Source organism: Bubalus kerabau, chromosome 21, assembly GCF_029407905.1.
Source record: "Bubalus kerabau isolate K-KA32 ecotype Philippines breed swamp buffalo chromosome 21, PCC_UOA_SB_1v2, whole genome shotgun sequence".
Classification (NCBI taxonomy): domain Eukaryota; kingdom Metazoa; phylum Chordata; class Mammalia; order Artiodactyla; family Bovidae; genus Bubalus; species Bubalus kerabau.
The window spans coordinates 44,262,367-44,280,905 of record NC_073644.1 but is presented as its reverse complement, the minus strand read 5'-3'; the positions used below and the strand labels follow the sequence as shown (position 1 = coordinate 44,280,905).

At 50.5% G+C, this 18,539-nt stretch overlaps 1 protein-coding gene and 2 long non-coding RNA genes across 8 annotated transcripts in view; 2 read left to right on the top strand and 1 right to left on the bottom strand.

Moving 5' to 3' along the window:
• MTCL1 (microtubule crosslinking factor 1) overlaps positions 1 to 5,516 on the bottom strand; it is a 114,738-nt gene extending 109,222 nt beyond the window's left edge. For all 4 annotated transcript variants that reach the window (XM_055559482.1, XM_055559483.1, XM_055559479.1 and 1 more), the window contains exon 1: positions 4,182 to 5,516. In XM_055559482.1, the coding sequence (XP_055415457.1) occupies positions 4,182 to 5,234 (1,053 nt within the window). In that variant the 5' untranslated portion in view covers positions 5,235 to 5,516. The remainder of the gene's footprint in view (positions 1 to 4,181) is intronic.
• Positions 3,716 to 16,818, top strand: LOC129636192 (uncharacterized). Of its 2 annotated transcripts, none has more exons than XR_008706783.1 (3): positions 3,716 to 3,847; positions 13,718 to 13,782; positions 15,142 to 16,818. It is a non-coding gene; the product is annotated as an uncharacterized LOC129636192 (long non-coding RNA). The 2 variants fall into 2 exon arrangements; XR_008706782.1 differs by having other exon boundaries at positions 14,419 to 16,818.
• Positions 6,604 to 10,280, top strand: LOC129636191 (uncharacterized). Of its 2 annotated transcripts, none has more exons than XR_008706781.1 (4): positions 6,604 to 7,026; positions 7,849 to 9,065; positions 9,404 to 9,533; positions 10,052 to 10,280. It is a non-coding gene; the product is annotated as an uncharacterized LOC129636191 (long non-coding RNA). The 2 variants fall into 2 exon arrangements; XR_008706780.1 differs by having other exon boundaries at positions 6,605 to 7,126.
• Positions 16,819 to 18,539: the final 1,721 nt, after the last annotated feature.

Here is an 18,539-nt window from a genome sequence, read left to right as displayed (position 1 = left end):
TACTTTAATCACTCCCTCTTTAAACACACTCAATTTAGACAGTGAGCAGTCAGCTGGCTACTGTTGCAATAATTCCCTCCTCTGGGAGTTGCAGACCCTTAACTATTGTCTACTGTAATATACAAATAATCCACCTCCTTTCCCTCCCATCAATGGAAATGTGCTCCGCAGAGTCCCAGCTGAGGCTCAGAAGGCACAGGGGGGCTCAGCCATTGTTTACAAGTGCCAGTTCATCCAGCAGCCACGGCCCCCCTGTGCCCTGGTCCGCATTATCTCGCCACCTAAGATGATTACAGCCGCTTGTTTGCAGGCTGAATAAAGAATGGGTGTGGAAAGCAGAAGGTCAGGAAAGAATAGGGACACTGTCTGCTTCAACCTTCCAGAAGGGAGGGGGGTAGGCAGGGAGGAGCTGAAGCACTTTATGCTCAGAACTGTTTATTCTTGCCTCGGTGTCCACCCCACCCCCACCCCTTCCTGGCCATTCAGAGCGCCTGGAATCTTCACGGCTGGATTTAACCAAATCATGGCAGATCCTGAAACTCCCAAGACCCCAAGAGAGAGGCAGGATGCCGAGGCCGGGCCAGTGCTGAGGCAGTGCAACGGCTCCACCCGAATGGCCTCCCCAGCAGCCCCCTTGAGAACTCACTGCTCTTCCACATTCCCATGGTGTCTGCTCTGAGCTAGCAGGCACTTTGCTTGTTTTCACCAAAAATAATTCTTAGGAGGTAACCGAAAGGGCAGAGCAAACTCAGCAGCCCTCCCCAGGCCGACCTTGGAGCCCCCCAGGACTGGGGCCCTTTGGAAGTACACTACTTGGGGGTGGGGGGAAGGGTGTCATGCTAGCATCCCCCACCAACGTGAGAAGCATTTTCAAAATAGGCCAATAAATGCAAAGCAATTAAACCCTCCTGAAAAGCCTGTGGAAACAGAACATAATTAATATGTTCACAATGAGCTCCAGGGCTTGTCTGATTGTCTTTGAGCGCTGGAGCAAAACACAGTGATGGTGGGCAGGCAGAGATCACGATGGCCGGCGTTTCTCAGACACCCTGGTCACTAAGATGGACCTGCGTCTGGTCTGAGAAAGCAGCAAAGCCCTTTGGACAACTGACTTCCATCTCCTATCTTCACTCCAGAAGCCTTCCAAATTACATACAAGTTCATCTGCAGTCAAGGGCCAACAGGGCTTTTCTGACTGCTTTCATGCAAAAAGCCAACTACCCGGACTGAGTACTTACTCATCATCTAGTCACCCTGCTTCCCTGGTGCCTCAGTGGTAAAAAATCTGCCTGCCAATGCAGGAGATGATGGTTCGATCCCTGGGTTGGGAAGATACCTTGGAGAAGGAAATGGCAACCCACTCCAGTATTCTTGCCTGGAAAACTCCATGGACAGAGGAGCCTGGCGGGCTATACTCCATGGGGTTGCAAGAGTCAGAGACGACTTAGCGACTAAACAACATCATGTAGTCACCGTGGTGCCTGGTGATGGCAGAATGACTCGAGGATGGCCCCATTCAGCGCCACACAACAGAGGCGGGCGCTTCTCTGTTGACAGCTGATTTTTGGAAAAACACAGCAGTCTGGCTAAAAAACAAAATTCCACTCGAATTTCCCAATCCATAACACATCATCCTTAGTTTTCTGCTTGATTACTCTCGGTTCATTCTTCTCACTTGAGTTTCATACAATAGTGGTGACAGAAGGGACTCAGGAAAGCCTGTAATACTGGGGTCACCATCCTCCAGAACATATCAAAGTAAAATTTCTGGGTGGAGTCTCCTAATCTCCAGAGTCCTATGCAACATTCCCTAAGGAAGGAGTAGCTCAGGGACTAATTTATCTGCCATCTAAAAAAAAAAACCCACCAGCACTGGCACAGGCTCTAAAACCCGCGTGCAAAGGCAGGCTTACAGCAGAGGCCATTGCTTTGTGAGGTCAGGGATGCTCCCAGCCCGATCCCACACATGTGGGCAGGCTCACTGACCTTTAGAAAAGTCTAGCAGGACCGTTGTCTTTCATCCCCAAAGTGAATGGCTGTCACTTAAGCTACTGAAAAGCCAACCATGTAACTCACGCATGTGTTTGTGATCAGCCTGATGTCCCAGCCTTCCCAGACTGTCTCTGCCGCCTCTCTCCTGCTGTCAGAGGAACCGCTGGGAGATGGACTCGGGTCAGAAACGTTCGGCCATGACCACCACAGGAAATGGCAACTGACATTTCCCACAGATTAAACACTGCCAGGGGGGGTCTGTGGGACCCCAAACAGTCCAGTGGAGAGGTGCTCACTGTGGCCCTTTGGCCTAAAAAGAGAGGTTCCTCAGAAAAGCTAAATGCTGGGTATGGTCCAAGCTAATAAGACAACTCTAAGGCAGGCGTGGCTCTTCTCAGCCTTGATGGAAACAAGGATGCAGCCTGGAGCCGGGAGAGAACAGAGGTCTGGAGGCCGGGGAAATATCAGCTGCATCACTTACTAGCTGGGTGACCTTGGACACGTAGGTACGTCTTCTCGGATCTCAGCAACCTTGTCAGTGAAATTAGGGTTGTGATAAACACAACAAAGATACCCTGTGTTGTGAGATTCGCTGAAATATCAAACACACCAGAGCAGACTCCAGGGTCAGACACCTACTTCCTTCACTGAGAATCCAATGATGTGAAAAAAATAATAATAAAGCAAATAACCAGTGGCCTGAGTAAGCCCTGAAATGATGCTGAACTGCCTGCCTTGAGATCAGATGTCATGAGAAACATCTATTTGCTCTGAGGCTACAAAACTCAAAGATGGTCTTTCTCACCCTCAAGGAGCTTACCTCCAGGGCAGATTTACAAAAGCCCTGGTTTCACAACAGAGTAACGCTAATACCGTGGCCCTTTCTCTTCCATACTCTCACATTTCACTCTGTTGTCTATTACATAAGAGTCGGTGACCAGAGCAAATGTACTACTGGAAACATTTTATTCGGAGTCCCCATCTGCTGTCTTTTCCCACCGCGATCCTCCTCTGCCTCTTTGAACAGGATAAAACCACCATGGGGGCTCAGTGGGTTAGAGCAGCCCCTGCAGCTTGGGTATAGGAACACTCCTCAGTCCACTGCTCTGACCCCAGCTTAACTACACAGATCACCTCCATGCACCTTAAAAGCCCACATCCGTGTCCCACCAGCCACCTGGGGACCTCCATCAGGGAGAGTCAGCCTTTGCTGAGAAAATGGGGAGAATCACAAAACGTACTGATGAGGAGGGCCGCTGCATTTGGGAGGAGATATATATTTAACCATCTTAACAGAAGGAGGAGATTTACACGGTGGAGCTGTTGACTAACCTGAGCATCACAATAAATTAAGACAGATGCATTCAGTACCACCCTCCTTGCTTTGGAGTCACCCGGCGTGCCCTGACCTCCCCACCCCACACGGTCTAAATCCTCTTTTCTGCAGCGCCTGCTCTTCTCCTCCTCCTGGAAAACATGGAGTCAGACTTGTGCCCCAAAGCTACCAAGACCCAGAAGCCACTTAGAGTAGGCCGCGCCGCAAAGCGCTCAATGGACGCAGAGGCTGTGAGTCCCTCGAAAGAGCGGGCGCGAGTGGCCTCTCCCGACACGGAAAAACCGGCTGGTGGACACGTACAAAGGACCGGCCAGCAAGACAGCGTGGTCTCTCCACCCAGGCCGCGCTCAAGGAACTCCTGAGCTGCAAGTTTATCACTGAAAGCGGTGTCTGCTGTCTGCGCCCGGGAGAGACTCGGAGAGCAACCTGCCTTCTTAACTGCGGCACCCTCCGAGACCCGCACTCGGCGCACGGGGTCCCGCTCAGAGATTCTCGGCTGGGGACAATCCGCGCCCACAGGTGAGGGGGCAGGGGGTCGACTGCGTCTCCAAAAGGCGGTCACAGCCGCCTCTCTAGTTAACGCAGCGTCAACTGGGGCAGAGGCATCCGAGGGAAGACGCGAGACTTTCTAGAAACAAGCTAAGTGGGTGGAGAAGCGGCTGGACCCACAGGTCTCGCTGCTCCTTCCACAACTTTGGCTCAAGTTCCCAGCGCCCGGCGTGTCGGGCGCAGGAAAATGACTGGCACTTGGAGGAAGCGCTTTCGGGGCCGGGACGCCGGGGCTCGCGGGTCCCAGCCCGCACCCAGACCTGGGGCTGCCGCCGGGACACCTGCGGCGAGGCAGGCTGCGCACCTTGAGATAGTCGTTCTCCGAGCGCAGCTCCTCCATCTCCCGCAGCAGCTCCTCCTCCTCCGCCGCCGGGACCAACCGGTGCTGCTCGCCCGGTCCGTGCTCCCTGGGGGTCGCGGGACCCGTTCGCTCCGGCGGTGCGCGCCCCGCGACATCCTCCACCACGCCCGGCCCCGGGGACACCGCGGGGACCCCGCTGGGGCTGTTCCGACCCCCAAGGCAGGCGGTGGGGGTCGCGGCGAGGAGTCCCGGGGGCTCGGGGCTGTCTGGCGGCGCCCCCCGAGCTGGGGGGCTGGTCGTGGGGGCTCCTCGCAGAGGTTCCCGGTCGCTGGAGCCCGTGCCGGACTCGGCGTCACTACTGGCGGCGGGGAGCAGGCGCTGCTCGTCGGAAAGAGGGTCGGAGGGGCAGTCGGAGAGATCGGAGCTGCTGTCTGTGTGGCTGATGCGCGAGCCGGGGGCCGGGGAGCCGGCCGCGGAAGTCACGGCGAGGATCACGGCCGGGACCGCGACGGCGGGGACCCGGGGCCCGGCGGCGCGGGCGGGGACAGCTCCGGAGGCGCGTTTGGCTCTGCGGCCCTTGGCAGCGGCGGGCGGCGGCTCGGCCCCGGGCGGTGGCTTCCCTACCCGGGGCAGCGGCTCGGCGGGCGCCGCGCGTGCCACCCTCCTGGGGCCCGGAGCGGCCTTAGCGCCGCCCGCTGCCCTGGCCCCGGCGCCCGGCGGCGGCTTGTCCTTCGCGCCGGGAGCGCCGCCGCTCCGCCGGGAAAGGCGGCCGGGCGCGGCCGGGGGCCCCGGCGAGGGCGGGGCCTTGCCCGCGAGGCTGGGAGAGCGCGGGGCGGCGGGCGCCGGGGCTCGGCCCGAGGAGGGGGCGGCCTGGCCGGGGGCCGCAGGCCGGCCGTGCAGGTCCTTGAGAAACGGTCTGGCTGGCGAGGGCGCGCGGTGCAGCCGTCTCCGTTCCGCCAGCGGGTGGAGGTGGTGGTGCTGGCGGTGGTGCTGGCCGGGCGGCTGCGGCTTCGGGTCCTGGGCGCCGCCGCCCGCGGGGCCGTTCAGCGTCTCCATGGCCGGGGCCTGGGCCGGGAGCAGCAGCTCGGGCGGCGGATGCTCCGGGCGGCGGCGGCGGCGTGCAGCCTCCCCGCGTGCCCGCTCATCACTGTCTGCCAGCCCCGCCCGGTCTGCGCCCCGCGCTCCCGCGCCGCCGCCGGCCCCGCACCCCGGCCCCGAGGATCCCTGCGGGGTTCGCCGCCGTCCCCGGCTCTCCCCGGGCCGAGGTCACCAGTGCTCGCGTTCTCCCGGCGCGGCGGCTCCCAGCCTCTCGCATCCCCGGCAAGCTGCGCGCCAGGCTCGCACACCCGCCCGAGTCCGGCGGCGGCGCTGGCTGCGCGCTCCCCGCTCCAGCCCCTGCTCCCCGCCCACGTCCCGCCCCGCTCCGCGCCCGCCCAGGCCTGCGCCCCCCCGCCCTCCGCCGCCCGGTGCGCATGTCCCGCCTCCCGCCAGCCGGCGCGGCGGTGGGGGCGGGGTTGCGCTCCCTGGCGGCGCACGATCTGCGGCCCCCGAACCCTCTTCGCCTGGGACCCTCGTGCTTGTGGGGGCTCAGGGGACAGTGCGGGAGCTGGGGGAGGGAGGAAGGGGCAGAGGCGAGGTGGTGGTGGGAGGAGGCTGGAGGCGGGGGAGGCAGCCGGAGTGCCCTCTGAGGGGTGCGCCTCGGGGTGCCGGCGTGGAACAATGCCCCCTCCACAGGCCCCCGCATCCAGCCCGGCCTCCCAGGGCCTCCGAGTTACGCCCCGCCGGAGCTGGGCCGAAGTCCACTTTCCAGCTGGGCCGGAGTCCACACTACTTTGAGGACTGGTGTGACCACCGCCCCCCCCCCCCCCCCCGAGCCCCGCACCGCCCTGTCGCGTCCGAAGGCGCATGGGGCTCCACAGTTGGCACCCAGTGGCCTCTGGAGCCCCAGGGAAGAGCCGCTGTCCGACGCAGCTCGCCGAGCTCCGGGTCAGTAAGGGAACTCACATGTAGTGTCGGCTGCGAGCCAGGCCCTAGTAGACGCCCCACAGGCATTGTTTCATTTCACCCTCGGAACAAGCCTGACTCTGAACTCCTGTCTTCTTGAAGGACAAGGCGTGGGCGCGGGAGGTGAAGTCAGTGCAGCGGCCCGTGCACGCTGGCCCGCTGGCCCGGACTCACACCCGGGCTTGTGCAATCCTCAGTCCCACACGCCCACCCCCCGGAGAATGAGGCCGGTAGACCACTGGAGAGTCTTAACGTGGACCACTGACCTTTTCAAACCTCTGTTCCCGCCCCTGTCCAATTAGAAAGTACCTCCACCTGAGTGTGGGGTCTGATCAAGGATGAGAAAGCACTGTGCCAACTGTAAAGTGCTTTTCAATATCAGTGAGTGCAGGTTTTGTCCCAGGTGTTGGATTGTAGAGAAAAACCTTCCTGTTCTATTACAAGTTAATCACTAATGGCATGTTGCTATGAACTTAAGTTATAATGGCTTGTCCATCTCTGGGAGCCCCACCTGCCAGGGAATGAGCTTCAGGCTCCAACACCTTTGTTAAGCTCTCAGAAGATTCCCTGGCCAGGCCCCACCTGTGAATGGCTGCTGGAAGAAAGAAATAACACCCCTCCTCCTCCAGAGTTGGGCCAGAAACTCATCTCTATTCCCTCCCCTTTTTAGTACAAAAGAAGTCTGAATCCTGACTTGGGGGAGATGGCTCTTTGGGACAGTAGGCCATTGACTTCTGGGGCTGCTAGCTTTTCACTATTCCTTGTGCCAACAGCTCATCTCTGTACTTACTGGCCTGTTAGGTGGTGAGTGGAGAGAGCTGGGACTCAGTAACAGGAATGATGGGTAAATATCCAGGGAATAAGGGTCAGTCTGCCAGTCTAGCTGGAGGCAAAGGCAGGCAGTGCTTACAAGTTGCTGGGGTAGGCAGGGACCCTGAGTCCAGGTGAGTGCCCAGGATGTGTAAGTGAGTGCCCAGGACGTGTGCAGGGCAGAGGTTGTAGGTAAGACGACCCTTAGGGTGGATGGGACCAACTGTCCCAAGGGGAATTTGGACATTATTCTCAAGGCAGGGAGCTGCTGGAAGATGCTGAAAGTGAAAGAAAGTGAAAGTGTTGATCGCTCAGTCGTGTCTGAATCTTTGTGACCCCATGGACCTAGGCTTCCAGTCTCCCCTGTCCATGGAATTCTCCAGGCAAGAATACTGGAGTGGGCAGCCATTCCCTTCTCCAGGGGATCTTCCTAACCCAAGGACCAAACCTAGGTCTCCTGCATTGTAGGCAGCTTCTTTACCATCTGAGCCACTGGGGGAATCTCTGCAAGGATCCCAGCAGCCAGGAGAGGGAGGCAGGTGACAGGGAGTAGTTAGTGGCTGGGGCCCAAAGTACAGATGAGGGCAGTGGTAGTAGGAATAGAGAAAAAAGGGGATAGACCTGTGAAGAGAAAGGAAAAATAACCTGTAAGGGAAAAGAATCTGAAAATGAATCTATCTGTATAACTGAATCTCCGTGATGTACACCCGAAACTAACATGACACTGTAAATCAACTACACTCCAATAATATTAAAAACAAAATGAAAAAAAAAAAAAAAAAAGAGAACTAGGCTCCAAAGTCTGTGATCTTAACCTTAAATCACCTTACTTAGCCACCTCCTTCAAAAAATGCAGGATAAAGTCATCATTGATGCAATAGCTATGAAGACCACAGTCATCTACCATGGGGTATTTGCAGAAAAAGGACACAGGCGGTAACACTGAGAAAGGCTGACGGCGCCCTGCCCCCACGCCGGTCCCGCCAGCGGTCCCCAGAGGGCGCTCTAACGCTCCCGGCTGCAGGTGGTTTGATCATCACAAAGTGGCCGCTGTCAGTCCTCTTGGAGCTCAGCCGCCTTGAACTCCGGGACCTTCTCCTCCACCTTCTTGCAAACACCCAGATGTCTCCAACACCCTCCTTTTTCTCGGGAATTATATCCAGGACTCAGCGCAAGCTTGCCAGCTCCTCACACCACATCTAATCTTGCTAAGGGCCAGCTCAAAATGTTGCTAGTTTTCCAAAAATATCAGCCAGCTTTGTCGCCTGCTGCCTTTCCCTCAGGTAATAAGTCAAACAAACTTGGTCCTCTGAACGATGAGCCTGGCGACTGTTTCCACTGGACACTGGTGAGGAGGAACGCTGTCTCTGTTCCCAGCAGGCAGTGCGTTACAGGTGCACACGGACACCTGCTTGCATCATGAATAGTTTTAAAGTCACAGGTGATTTTGAAATAATGTTTTCTTCTTGTTAATCAAGTTAGTCTAAAGGCATTAGGGGTTTGCTATTTAAAGGAGCCTTTAAAGCACTTTGTTCTGGAATGAATGCTCAGTCACTCAGTCGTGTCTGACTCTGAGACCCCACAGACTGTAGCCCACCAGGCTCCTCTGCCTCTGGGATTCTCCAAGCAAGAACACTGGAGTGGGGTGCCATTTACTCCTCCAGAGGCTCTTTCTGACCCAGGGAAGGAACCTGCATCTCCTGCATTGGCTGGGAGATTTACCATCTGAGCCACCAATACCAGTGGAATAATCTCCAATACCTTAAAATGCAAACAAAGCAAATTTGGAGTGAGAGAATTCTAGTCTGTTTGCAGAGTTATATAAAGTGGAATAAATTTTTTTTGACTCATAGATGGGAAAACATACGTAGCCAACAGTCACCTGAAGAACATCTGTAGCCTCAAAACCTTGACCACAGCACTTACCTCTTTTCCAGTTTTTCCCTCTTATTTTAATACAAAAGCACATTCAGAATATGAATTCATCTGATCTAAGTCAGAAGTCGCCTCTTTAAAAAGAGTGAAAAGAAGAGACTTAACAGAGAGGGCTGTTTTTTTGGCGTTTCAGGAATGGTGAGGTTGAAAAGGGACAATGGGAAGTCAGGGGGCCCACGTGGGGGTCCTGGTGCGTCCCAGCTGCCTCTGCAGGGTTACAGCCAAATGCCACATGGGGCTTGATGCGGGCCAGCCCTACAGGGGCCCCCAGACGCCTTCACATGTCCAGACTGGCCCGTGTGTGTGGCGTGGTAGCTCCTGATGACTTCCGAGGCCCATAAACCCTGAGGACATCAGAGTCTCCTGGGGAGTGTGTTATAAATTCAGGCTCTGTGGCCACAGGCCCTGGAGCTCTGATTGGGAAGGTGTGGCATGGAGCCTGGGATCCAAACTTTTAACAAATTCTTTTGATGCAGATGACCCTCTGACCACACCTGAGAAGCCCCGAGTTAGTTTCTAACACAGCTCCAAGCGTCATACGCTTGTCAATTGCACTTCCTCCTGGTTCCAGGTGAAAGTCCTGAAGCTGGTGGGAGATTCTGGCTGGTAAGAGATGCAAAGACCACGATGAAGGCTTAGCCACTTAAGCCCCAACTGTAGATAATGTGCAGTGTCCAGGCCTGTCCTGGATCCAGTCTTGAGGTGGTAGGCATCCCTCTGATCTGAAAATCCAGAGCGAGGAGCTACATGCAGGGGGAAGGAGGCTCTTTGCTCCTGAGCAGTAGTTCTTCATGAGGAGGGAGTTCCCTGGTGGAGTATCTGGGAAGTTTTGTGGTATTTTTTGTTGTTGCAAAAATTGGATCAGGAGCAGAAGTTGAATTTCTGAGGGGAGTCAGGATGCTGTGTGTTTTGCAATATTCCCAGAGAACTGCCCCCCTCCCTCAACCATCACTGCACAACTTCCCAAAGTCCTCCTGAAACATTCACAAAGGTTAGAAAAAATCTGCTACCATCATCTGAGCCTAGGGTCTAACTACTTGTCTGAGTCCAGATGGGCTGCTGTGACAGAATTTCACAGACTAGGGGCTTGTAAGTAACAGACATTTACTTCTCACCTTTTGCAGGTTGCAAGTCTGAGCTCAAGATGCCAGCAAAGTCAAGTTCTGGGGAGAGCCCATCATCTTTTCGAGTCCTCACCTGGAGAAGGGGCAAGGGATCTCTCTGGGGCCTCGTATATAAGGACCCTAATCCCAACCCTGCAGCCTCCACCATCTTGAGCTCATCACCTCCCAAAGGCCCCACCTCCTAACACCATCCACCTTGGGCACTAGAATTTGACATGAGGTTTAGTGGGACCTGGGCTTCAATGGCACCCCACTCCAGTACTCTTGGCCTGGAAAATCCCATGGATGGAGGAGCCTGGTGGGCTGCAATCCATGGGTCGCTAAGAGTCAGACATGACTGAGCGACTTCACTTTCACTTTTCACTTTCATGCATTGGAGAAGGAAATGGCAACCCACTCCAGTGTTCTTGCCTGGAGAATCCCAGGGATGGGGGAGCCTGGTGGGCTGCCGTCTATGGGGTCGCACAGAGTTGGACACGACTGAAGCGACTTAGCAGCAGCAGGGCTTCCCCAATAGCTCAGTTGGTAAAGAATCCGCCTGCAATGCAGGAGACCCCGGTTCAATCCCTGGGTTGGGAAGATCCTCTGGAGAAGGGATGTTACCCACTCCAGTATTCTTGAGCTTCCCTTGTGGCTCAGCTGGTAAAGAATCTGCCTGCAATGTGGGATACCTGGGTTCGATCCCTGGGTTGGGAAGATCCCTGGGAGAAGGGAAAGGCTACCCACTCCAGTATTCTGCCCTGGAGAATCCCATGGACAGAGGAGCCTGGTGGGCTATAATCCATGGGGTCGCAAAGAATTGGAAACGACTTCACAACTAAACAACAACTATGTTGAAAAACATGATTTAAATGACTTTCTTATTTATCTTTTATATTACTATAGTGAATTGTATTGATTTTTAAAAATACATGTTTCGGGAAGAGATTCCACACTGATTCTTTGACAAAAGTAAAGGGCATTTGTAAGAGCAAGCTAGGCAACGTGCTGAGACTTCTGAAGAGAAAGAGCTGAGCTATTGTGGAGGGTGCCCCCTCGTGGTAAGTTCTGGGATGGCACCTCTTCCCCGCAGGAAGAAAATTGCAGAATCTAGGTGTCCCCTCCAAACAGAGAGGAAGAGGAGGTTGGTGATTCTAAGATATGTCCCTTAAATAAAGGAAGCAGTGTTCCCTTATGCATGCTTGCTAAACTTGAAAAAAAAATTCTGACTCCTTTCCTCTTACAACATAACTGCTAAAATTTGTAAAATTTTTTTTTTAATGATTGTGAGATTCTCAGCTTGATGTACATTGAAAATATATTGCTGAAAAAAAGGAAAGCTCAGAACTTCCCTGACAACCCAGTGGATAAGACTCTGCACTTCCAATATAGGGACATGGGTTCAGTCCTTGGCCAGGGAACTAAGTTCCTGCATGCCACATGGTGCCATCAAAATAATAATAATAATAAGTAAATGAAAACTGATCAAAGTATCTTTCCTGATTGGGGAAATTAATGACTTACATTGTCAACCCTTTAGTTTAGAATGTCGCTCATTTCCTCAAGCAGATTTTGAAATGTAAGGCATATCTTGTTTTATTGTAATTAACCATTGTTTATTTACCTACTTAGAGAGTTACAACCTTTCAGAACAGAAATGGAGATATGATGCCAATAACGACTTTCCTCTTGCTGACTCGGGCATTTCAGCCCAACTTCCATGCTCATCGTTTCATACGAAATAAGAGTAGTTTCACATGGAAAGCAGAAATGGAACAGGCATTTGTAGGTTTCATAGCAGAGAGTACTTATGGGATAAATTTCCTGATTAATCCAGGAGACAGAACAATGTGTGAGATCACACGTGCAAGGGACTTCCCTGGCTGTCCATGGCCAGGACTCTGAGTTTTCACTGCCTATGGCCCAGGTTCAGCCCCAGGTTGTAGAACTAACAGCCCACATGGAAAAAAAAAATCACACACAAGGTATATTTTTTATTTTTTGGCCATGCTACACAGCCTGTGGGATCTTATTTCCCCAACCAGGGATCCCTGCATTGGAACTGTGGAGTCTTAACCACTGGACCACCAGGGAAGTCCCCAAAATACATTTTAATGATTAATTCTATATAAAATTACTGTCAAGCACATTTTAGGAATGAGGATATAGAACATTGTGGGTTTGCCTGGTCACAGTGGTTTGTTTAGTTACTTTGGACAATTCAGTCTTCCTGGGCCTTTGAGGCATAATCTATAAAATTAGAGAGTTGACCTGAAGCTTTACGTATGTATCTAAGGACTGGGGTAAACTTTTCAGTGCCATTTTATTTATCAACATGGGATTATCCATAGGAAACTATAAGTCACCTTTGTTCATTCTCAGACAAAATATACAAACTAATTTTCATAGAAGAATAATTAAAGCATGGAATAAATATGACAAATGTTAGACATGTTCCTGATTACCCTACTTCATAGTGTTATTCCTTAGGATAAGTCCATTTCATATTTCCCTCTTTAAACATTTAAATATCAGGATTTAGGATTTTGAGGGCTTCCCTGATGGTTCAGTGGTAAAGACTCCGTCTGCAATGCAGGAGATGGCGGGTTTGATCCCTGGGTCAGGAAGATCTCCTGGAGAAGGAATGACAGACAACCCACTCCAGTATTCTTGCCTGGGAAATAACATGAACAGAGGAGCCTAGTAGACTATGGTCCATGGGGGTCAAAAAGAGTTGGACAAGATTTAACGACTATACAACAACAAACAAGGAATTTGAGCTCAGAGAGAGGTCTTAGGAAGTACTGCAATCCTCTCGTTCATTAGCCACTATCTAGAAATCCCCATGCCTGGTATCCACTGGCTGCAGTTCCAAAGCAGGCCTCCTTTCCATAGTTAAGAGGTTCATAACTATATTTATGGTGATTATATAACTTATCATCCAGAGCGTAGAATATTTGACAATGAATGGGGGCATTTATTAATTACATGAGGCAACGGGCATGAACCAGACCCAGGCAGGTGGCTCAGGCTATAGAGTTGCCTGTGGTTAACATCCATTCCTCAAGGTAAGAATGTCTCCATATCGGATCATACTGACTCATGTTTACATCCACCAATGCTAAGAAGACAGGAACTCTTTTCACACTGTTTACCTCTTTTTAAAAAGATAATCAGGAGAGAAGCCCATTCAAGAATCTGCATAGCCTGCCCATCCACTCACTCATGTATATACTCAATCATTCAGAGATTACGAAGATTGGCCCAAACCTGTAAATCAACTATACTTCGATTAAAAAAAGCTAAGATTATCATTGAGCACCTTCTAAAATGCTAGTCTAAAATGCTAGCCTGGGAATCGTAGGGATGAAAAAAAGTGGCATCTGTCTTTATGGGGCTCAGCATCTCATATAGAGAATGTTATGAGGAGGAGGAAAGCTGTCCAGGTACCAGAGCCAGCCTCTAGATCACCTCGGCCTCCAGGTTCTTAGGATCTGGCCTGGCTCTCAAAGCCAAGCCCTGTTATCTCCTGTTAAACACAGAGTGTCACAGAACCTCAGCATCAGAGAAGACCACTCTGGGACTGAGATGGATCAAGACAAGATCACTCTGTAGTCTGTCTGAACATAGATGAAAGCATGAACATTTCCTAAACCATGGAAATGACCAAGTACTTCTTTCTCCCAGCTATATGACCTGCTGCTTCTTACCAGTTATAGCCTCTGGCCTGCTCAAGTGGTCCCTCCTTCCAGGTAAGATTTATTAAGATACACAATTATAGAATTGCCCCCACTTCCTGACAGCATCCAATCCACAACAAAGCCCCACCTTGTTGGACCCTCCCCAAGTCATCCAACAAAGGTCAGAATCCATATCCTACTGAGGACTCCCCATGGTGCCCACTGCCATGAGTGATGAACCCAACAATAAACCAGCCACGGTGTGTGAGCTCCTGGTGAGTTGATAATTATGACTGTCTGCACAAGACAAGGAATCCAGAAGAAAGTGAACATACCACCCGTTCTGTTTTTGCAAATACGTCAACGTGTGAAACAGTTTTTGTGATTTAAGGGGCCTTGTGTCTCCTTGAAGAAGGCTGCATACATATAGAAAAAAACATTATCCATATATATAAAGGCTGTATATCTTCTGAGCAGCTAAATCTGCTTACTCATTGCCCAGACTGAAGCCTATTTTGGGGATGAAGAGAAAGTCTTTTAGCTCCACATGTCTTTTGAGAATGTCCTTTGTTCCACAGGGAGGCAAGGATGTCATCTTTGGCATCAACATGATGCCATTTTATAATCTAGGTCTGTGATTTCATGAACTCCCAAGTCCTCTCTGCTGTGCACTGAAGTTGTGTTTATTAATTTCTATTTTTTCTGCAGGAGGCTTCTCAAGTAGAATTTGAAGGCTGTAATTGCTTTTGTCCCTACAAAGATAAGTGAAAGGACTTTCCTGGTGGTACAGTGGATAAGAATCCACCTGCCGATGCAGGGGACACAGGTTCCATCCCTGGTCCGGGAGGATTCCACGTGCTGCAGAGCAGCTGAGCCTGTGCTCTGCAACAAGAGAAGCAGCCACTACAATGGGGAGTAGCTCCCGCTCACTGCAACTAGAGAAGGCCCACACACAGCAGCGAAGACCCAGCAGAACCAAAAATCAGTCAACCAATCATATATATGTGTAAAAAGATAAGTGAAATAGGGCTGTCTCCAGAGCTACAGTTGGATGGTCTCTGGACACAGAGACCAGAGACCATGGTCTCTGGTCAGTCTAGGCAGGGGTCACCTTTCGAGGATGCTGTAGAGGAAATTCTCATCTGGGCAGAGGGTTTGCTTTCAGTGCTGTAGATTTATTCACACTTCTCGCATAGACTGTAACCTTCTGTAGTGCAGAGCCACCGGGCAGTACAGAAATCCGCGCACAACAGGTGCTTGGTTAATGGGTCTTTGCCTATTATAATAACTGATTTAACTCCCCAGGGGAAAAAGTACTGGGTTGGCCAAAATGTTCCTCTGAGTTATTTTTTAAAATGGAGAAACCCAAACGAACTTATCGGGCAATCCAATGTTTACAATCATAAAAGTTGCCTTTCTTTTCTTTTAAAGGAGGAAACAGAACAGGCTCTATCTTGAAAACAGGACTCCATCTTGGGCCGGATTGTGGACTTTGAGTGATATGCCCAGTATCTATGGAAATGACATACCAACTGGAAAACCAGGCCCCCGGAAGGAAGAGCCTCAGGGCTCTCGGTCTCCTAAAAGAACACCCTATTTAATATCCTAATTATCTGTGTAACCGAATAGAATCATACAGTCTACTATGCTTATTGGGGTATGACCACAAGCCTATTGATAATTGTCTACTGTTAACTACCTAGGCTTAAGGCATATGAATCATGGGTTAACTTTGATTGTATCTTTCTTTTTCCTTTGTTCAGACTAGTTTCAGGGAGTTTTGGGGAGGTGGGTTTGGGCACATACGCTTAGGGTATATAAGGTTTCCACAAAAACTGGTTGGGGTCCTTGGCTAAGAGGAGACTCTACCTCAGGCCCGGGGGTGTAATAAGCTGCACTCCATTATCTGCAATTGTCCTTCTGAGTGAGTTTGTTTCCCAGAACATGTGGCTACAACACTTTCCTTGCTCCTATGCTGCTGCTGCTTTTTTTTTTTTTTTCCCAGAAATGAATCCTTTTCTTTTTTCCTTGCTCCTACCCTTAAAAGTTTCTACAAAGGTATCAAGTTCAAGGGACTTATTACTTAAAACAACTTAGAATTGTCCTCTGCTTAAATCTCTCCTTCCAACTAGTCACCCTGTAAGATTCTAGAATCTTAGACTATTTTCTATCCCGTAGAACATTCTGGATTTCATTTGTGCTTTAATCGATAAAAACGATGGCAACCAAAGCTTTCGTCTACATCACTTCTGTATATCCTTCCAGGGAGAGACGATGGACCACAAGCTCAGTTATCTTATAGTTGTTTTCATATAGAAACTCATTTTAATCTCAACTGATAAAGTGAGGAGAAATCAAAATCAAATGCTTCAGCAGTTCCCGCCTCCTCTAGGCCTGGAACTTTCCAACATGAACCACAAAGCAGATTCATACCCTTTAAAGAATTTGTAAATTCAGAAATGCTGGGAGCAGGCATTTTTTTGAGAGGTTTGAAATGTACAGAGAGTCCCTGTGTGTAATTTTTGCGTGGATTTTGGGCATTGTACTTCCTGAAATGGACATACAGTGGACTAAAAGATGCCACTGAGAGACTGCTTTCTTCAGTAAACCACAGCTGGTATTTCCACAGCACTTGGCCCTTCCTGCAAAGCTTCAAGATGCCAGAACCCTTTCATCCAACTGGAATCCACCAACCCCAGCTTTCTTCTTGGGAAAACAACATATAAGAAACAGACAAAAATAAAAATTCAGCCAAGTTAAGATAGCCAAACCATTTAAAGTTGACAGAAGCTGTCTGACATGGAAAATACAAATACTGAACTCCCTGGTTTATGAATGTGACTGACAGCCAACCACCTTAGAGTGTGGAGACTCAGTGACAGACTCTTGGCAGGAAAACAACGCAGAGATGCCCTGTGAGCCGTTCTGTAAATATTTGTTTCCTTCATTCATTTCTACACACTTTTCATTTATTCTTTCAAAAGATATTGCAACAGGCATTGCATTTACCTAAAAGGTGAAAAGAACTGGGCCCTGCTCTTGAGAAGGCCCTGCTTTCTCTCATGAAGAGAAAGACATTTTAAATATTAAAATAGTGGAAGAATGGTGCTATGCCAGCAGAATCCAGGGTCAGCTGTGTAATTTAAACAGGAACCCTAGTTCAAAAAGCAGGGGAAAGTGCCATGAAAGTTCTAAAAAAAGCGGCTTTTCCTTTCATCCACTATTTCTCCCTCTCTCAACGTGTTATGGTGTTTTTATTTGCTATTATATATCAAACTGCCTGCAAGCAATGGATATGCTCGATAGTACCTTCCTCACTGGAAAATAATAAATAGCTATTCTGGTTTTCAAATTTGATAAACAAGAATAGAAACATATAGAGGAAGTAATTAGGTCTGGCGAGGCTTTCTAATGGAGAAAGCCAGTGAACCTTATCAAGAGGGATGATGGGTCCTAGACATGCTTGTTCTCAGCTTTACAGATGAAGAAACAAAAGCACAGAGAAAAGAGGTCATTCAGGGACTTCCCTGGTGGTCCAGGGGCTGAGACTCCATGCTCCCAATGCAGGGGGCCCTGGTTCAATCCCTGGTCAGGGAACTAGACCCCACATGCCACGACTATGAGCCTGCATACCGCAACTAAGACTCGGCATGCGTGAGCGCTAGGTCACTTCAGCTGTGTCCAAGTCTTTACAACACTATGGACTGTAGCCCACTGCAGCCAAATAAATATTCTCCTTCTGCTTCCCTCAAAACTTCAATGAGCATTTTCTGTATACCAGGCACAGACATTAGCTCTCCTTCTGTGTCCCCAGCCCAGCCTCTTGGCTCCACTCTGTATCCTTTGAATGAAAAATACTGCTGCCATGTCAGTACACAAAGGATGCTGCATCCAGCAAGCCATTGCATTATAGCCACCCAACATCGAGCCCTGAGGGAACTCGGGATGGAAACAGGATGCCCGCTCTTAGGCCCTCAGCCACAAGCACAGCAAGTAAGGAGGCAATTTAGATAAGAAAGGAATGGGTCTTGGAGCTCTCGAGCCCCTGGAGGTCTGGCCAACCCCCCGGGATCTAATGCAATCCTGTGACTCACAAGGTGAAACAAATAGCATTGTAACAAGGTTAAAGTAAAACCAGAGCTGCATTTTTGCTCACAAACCGGTAACTGATGATGATATTAGTCTGAATGTGGGTTGGCCCAATTTGGTGATGTATGTGCTGTTACCTTTTCTCTAATGTTACTATTTCTCTTATTTTAATGATTGTATGTTGAAATTAAGCCAAATATTTCAGTTCAGTTCAGTTCAGTCGCTCAGTCGTGTCCGACTCTTTGCGATCCCATGAATCACAGCACGCCAGGCCTCCCTGTCCATCACCAACTCCCGGAGTTCACCCAGACTCACGTCCATCGAGTCAGTGATGCCATCCAGCCATCTCATCCTCTGTCATCCCCTTCTCCTCCTGCCCCCAATCCCTCCCAGCATCAGAGTCTTTTCCAATGAGTCAACTCTTCGCATGAGGTGTCCAAAGTACTGGAGTTTCAGCCTTAGCATCAGTCCTTCCAATGAACACCCAGGGCTGATCTCCTCTAGAACGGACTGGTTGGTTCTCCTTGCAGTCCAAGGGACTCTCAAGAGTCTTCTCCAACACCACAGTTCAAAAGCATCAATTCTTCAGTGCTCAACCTTCTTCACAGTCCAACTCTCACATCCATACATGACCAATGGAAAAACCATAGCCTTGACTAGATGGGCCTTTGTTGGTGAAATAACGTCTCTGCTTTTGAATATGCTATCTAGGTTGGTCATAACTTTCCTTCCAAGGAGTA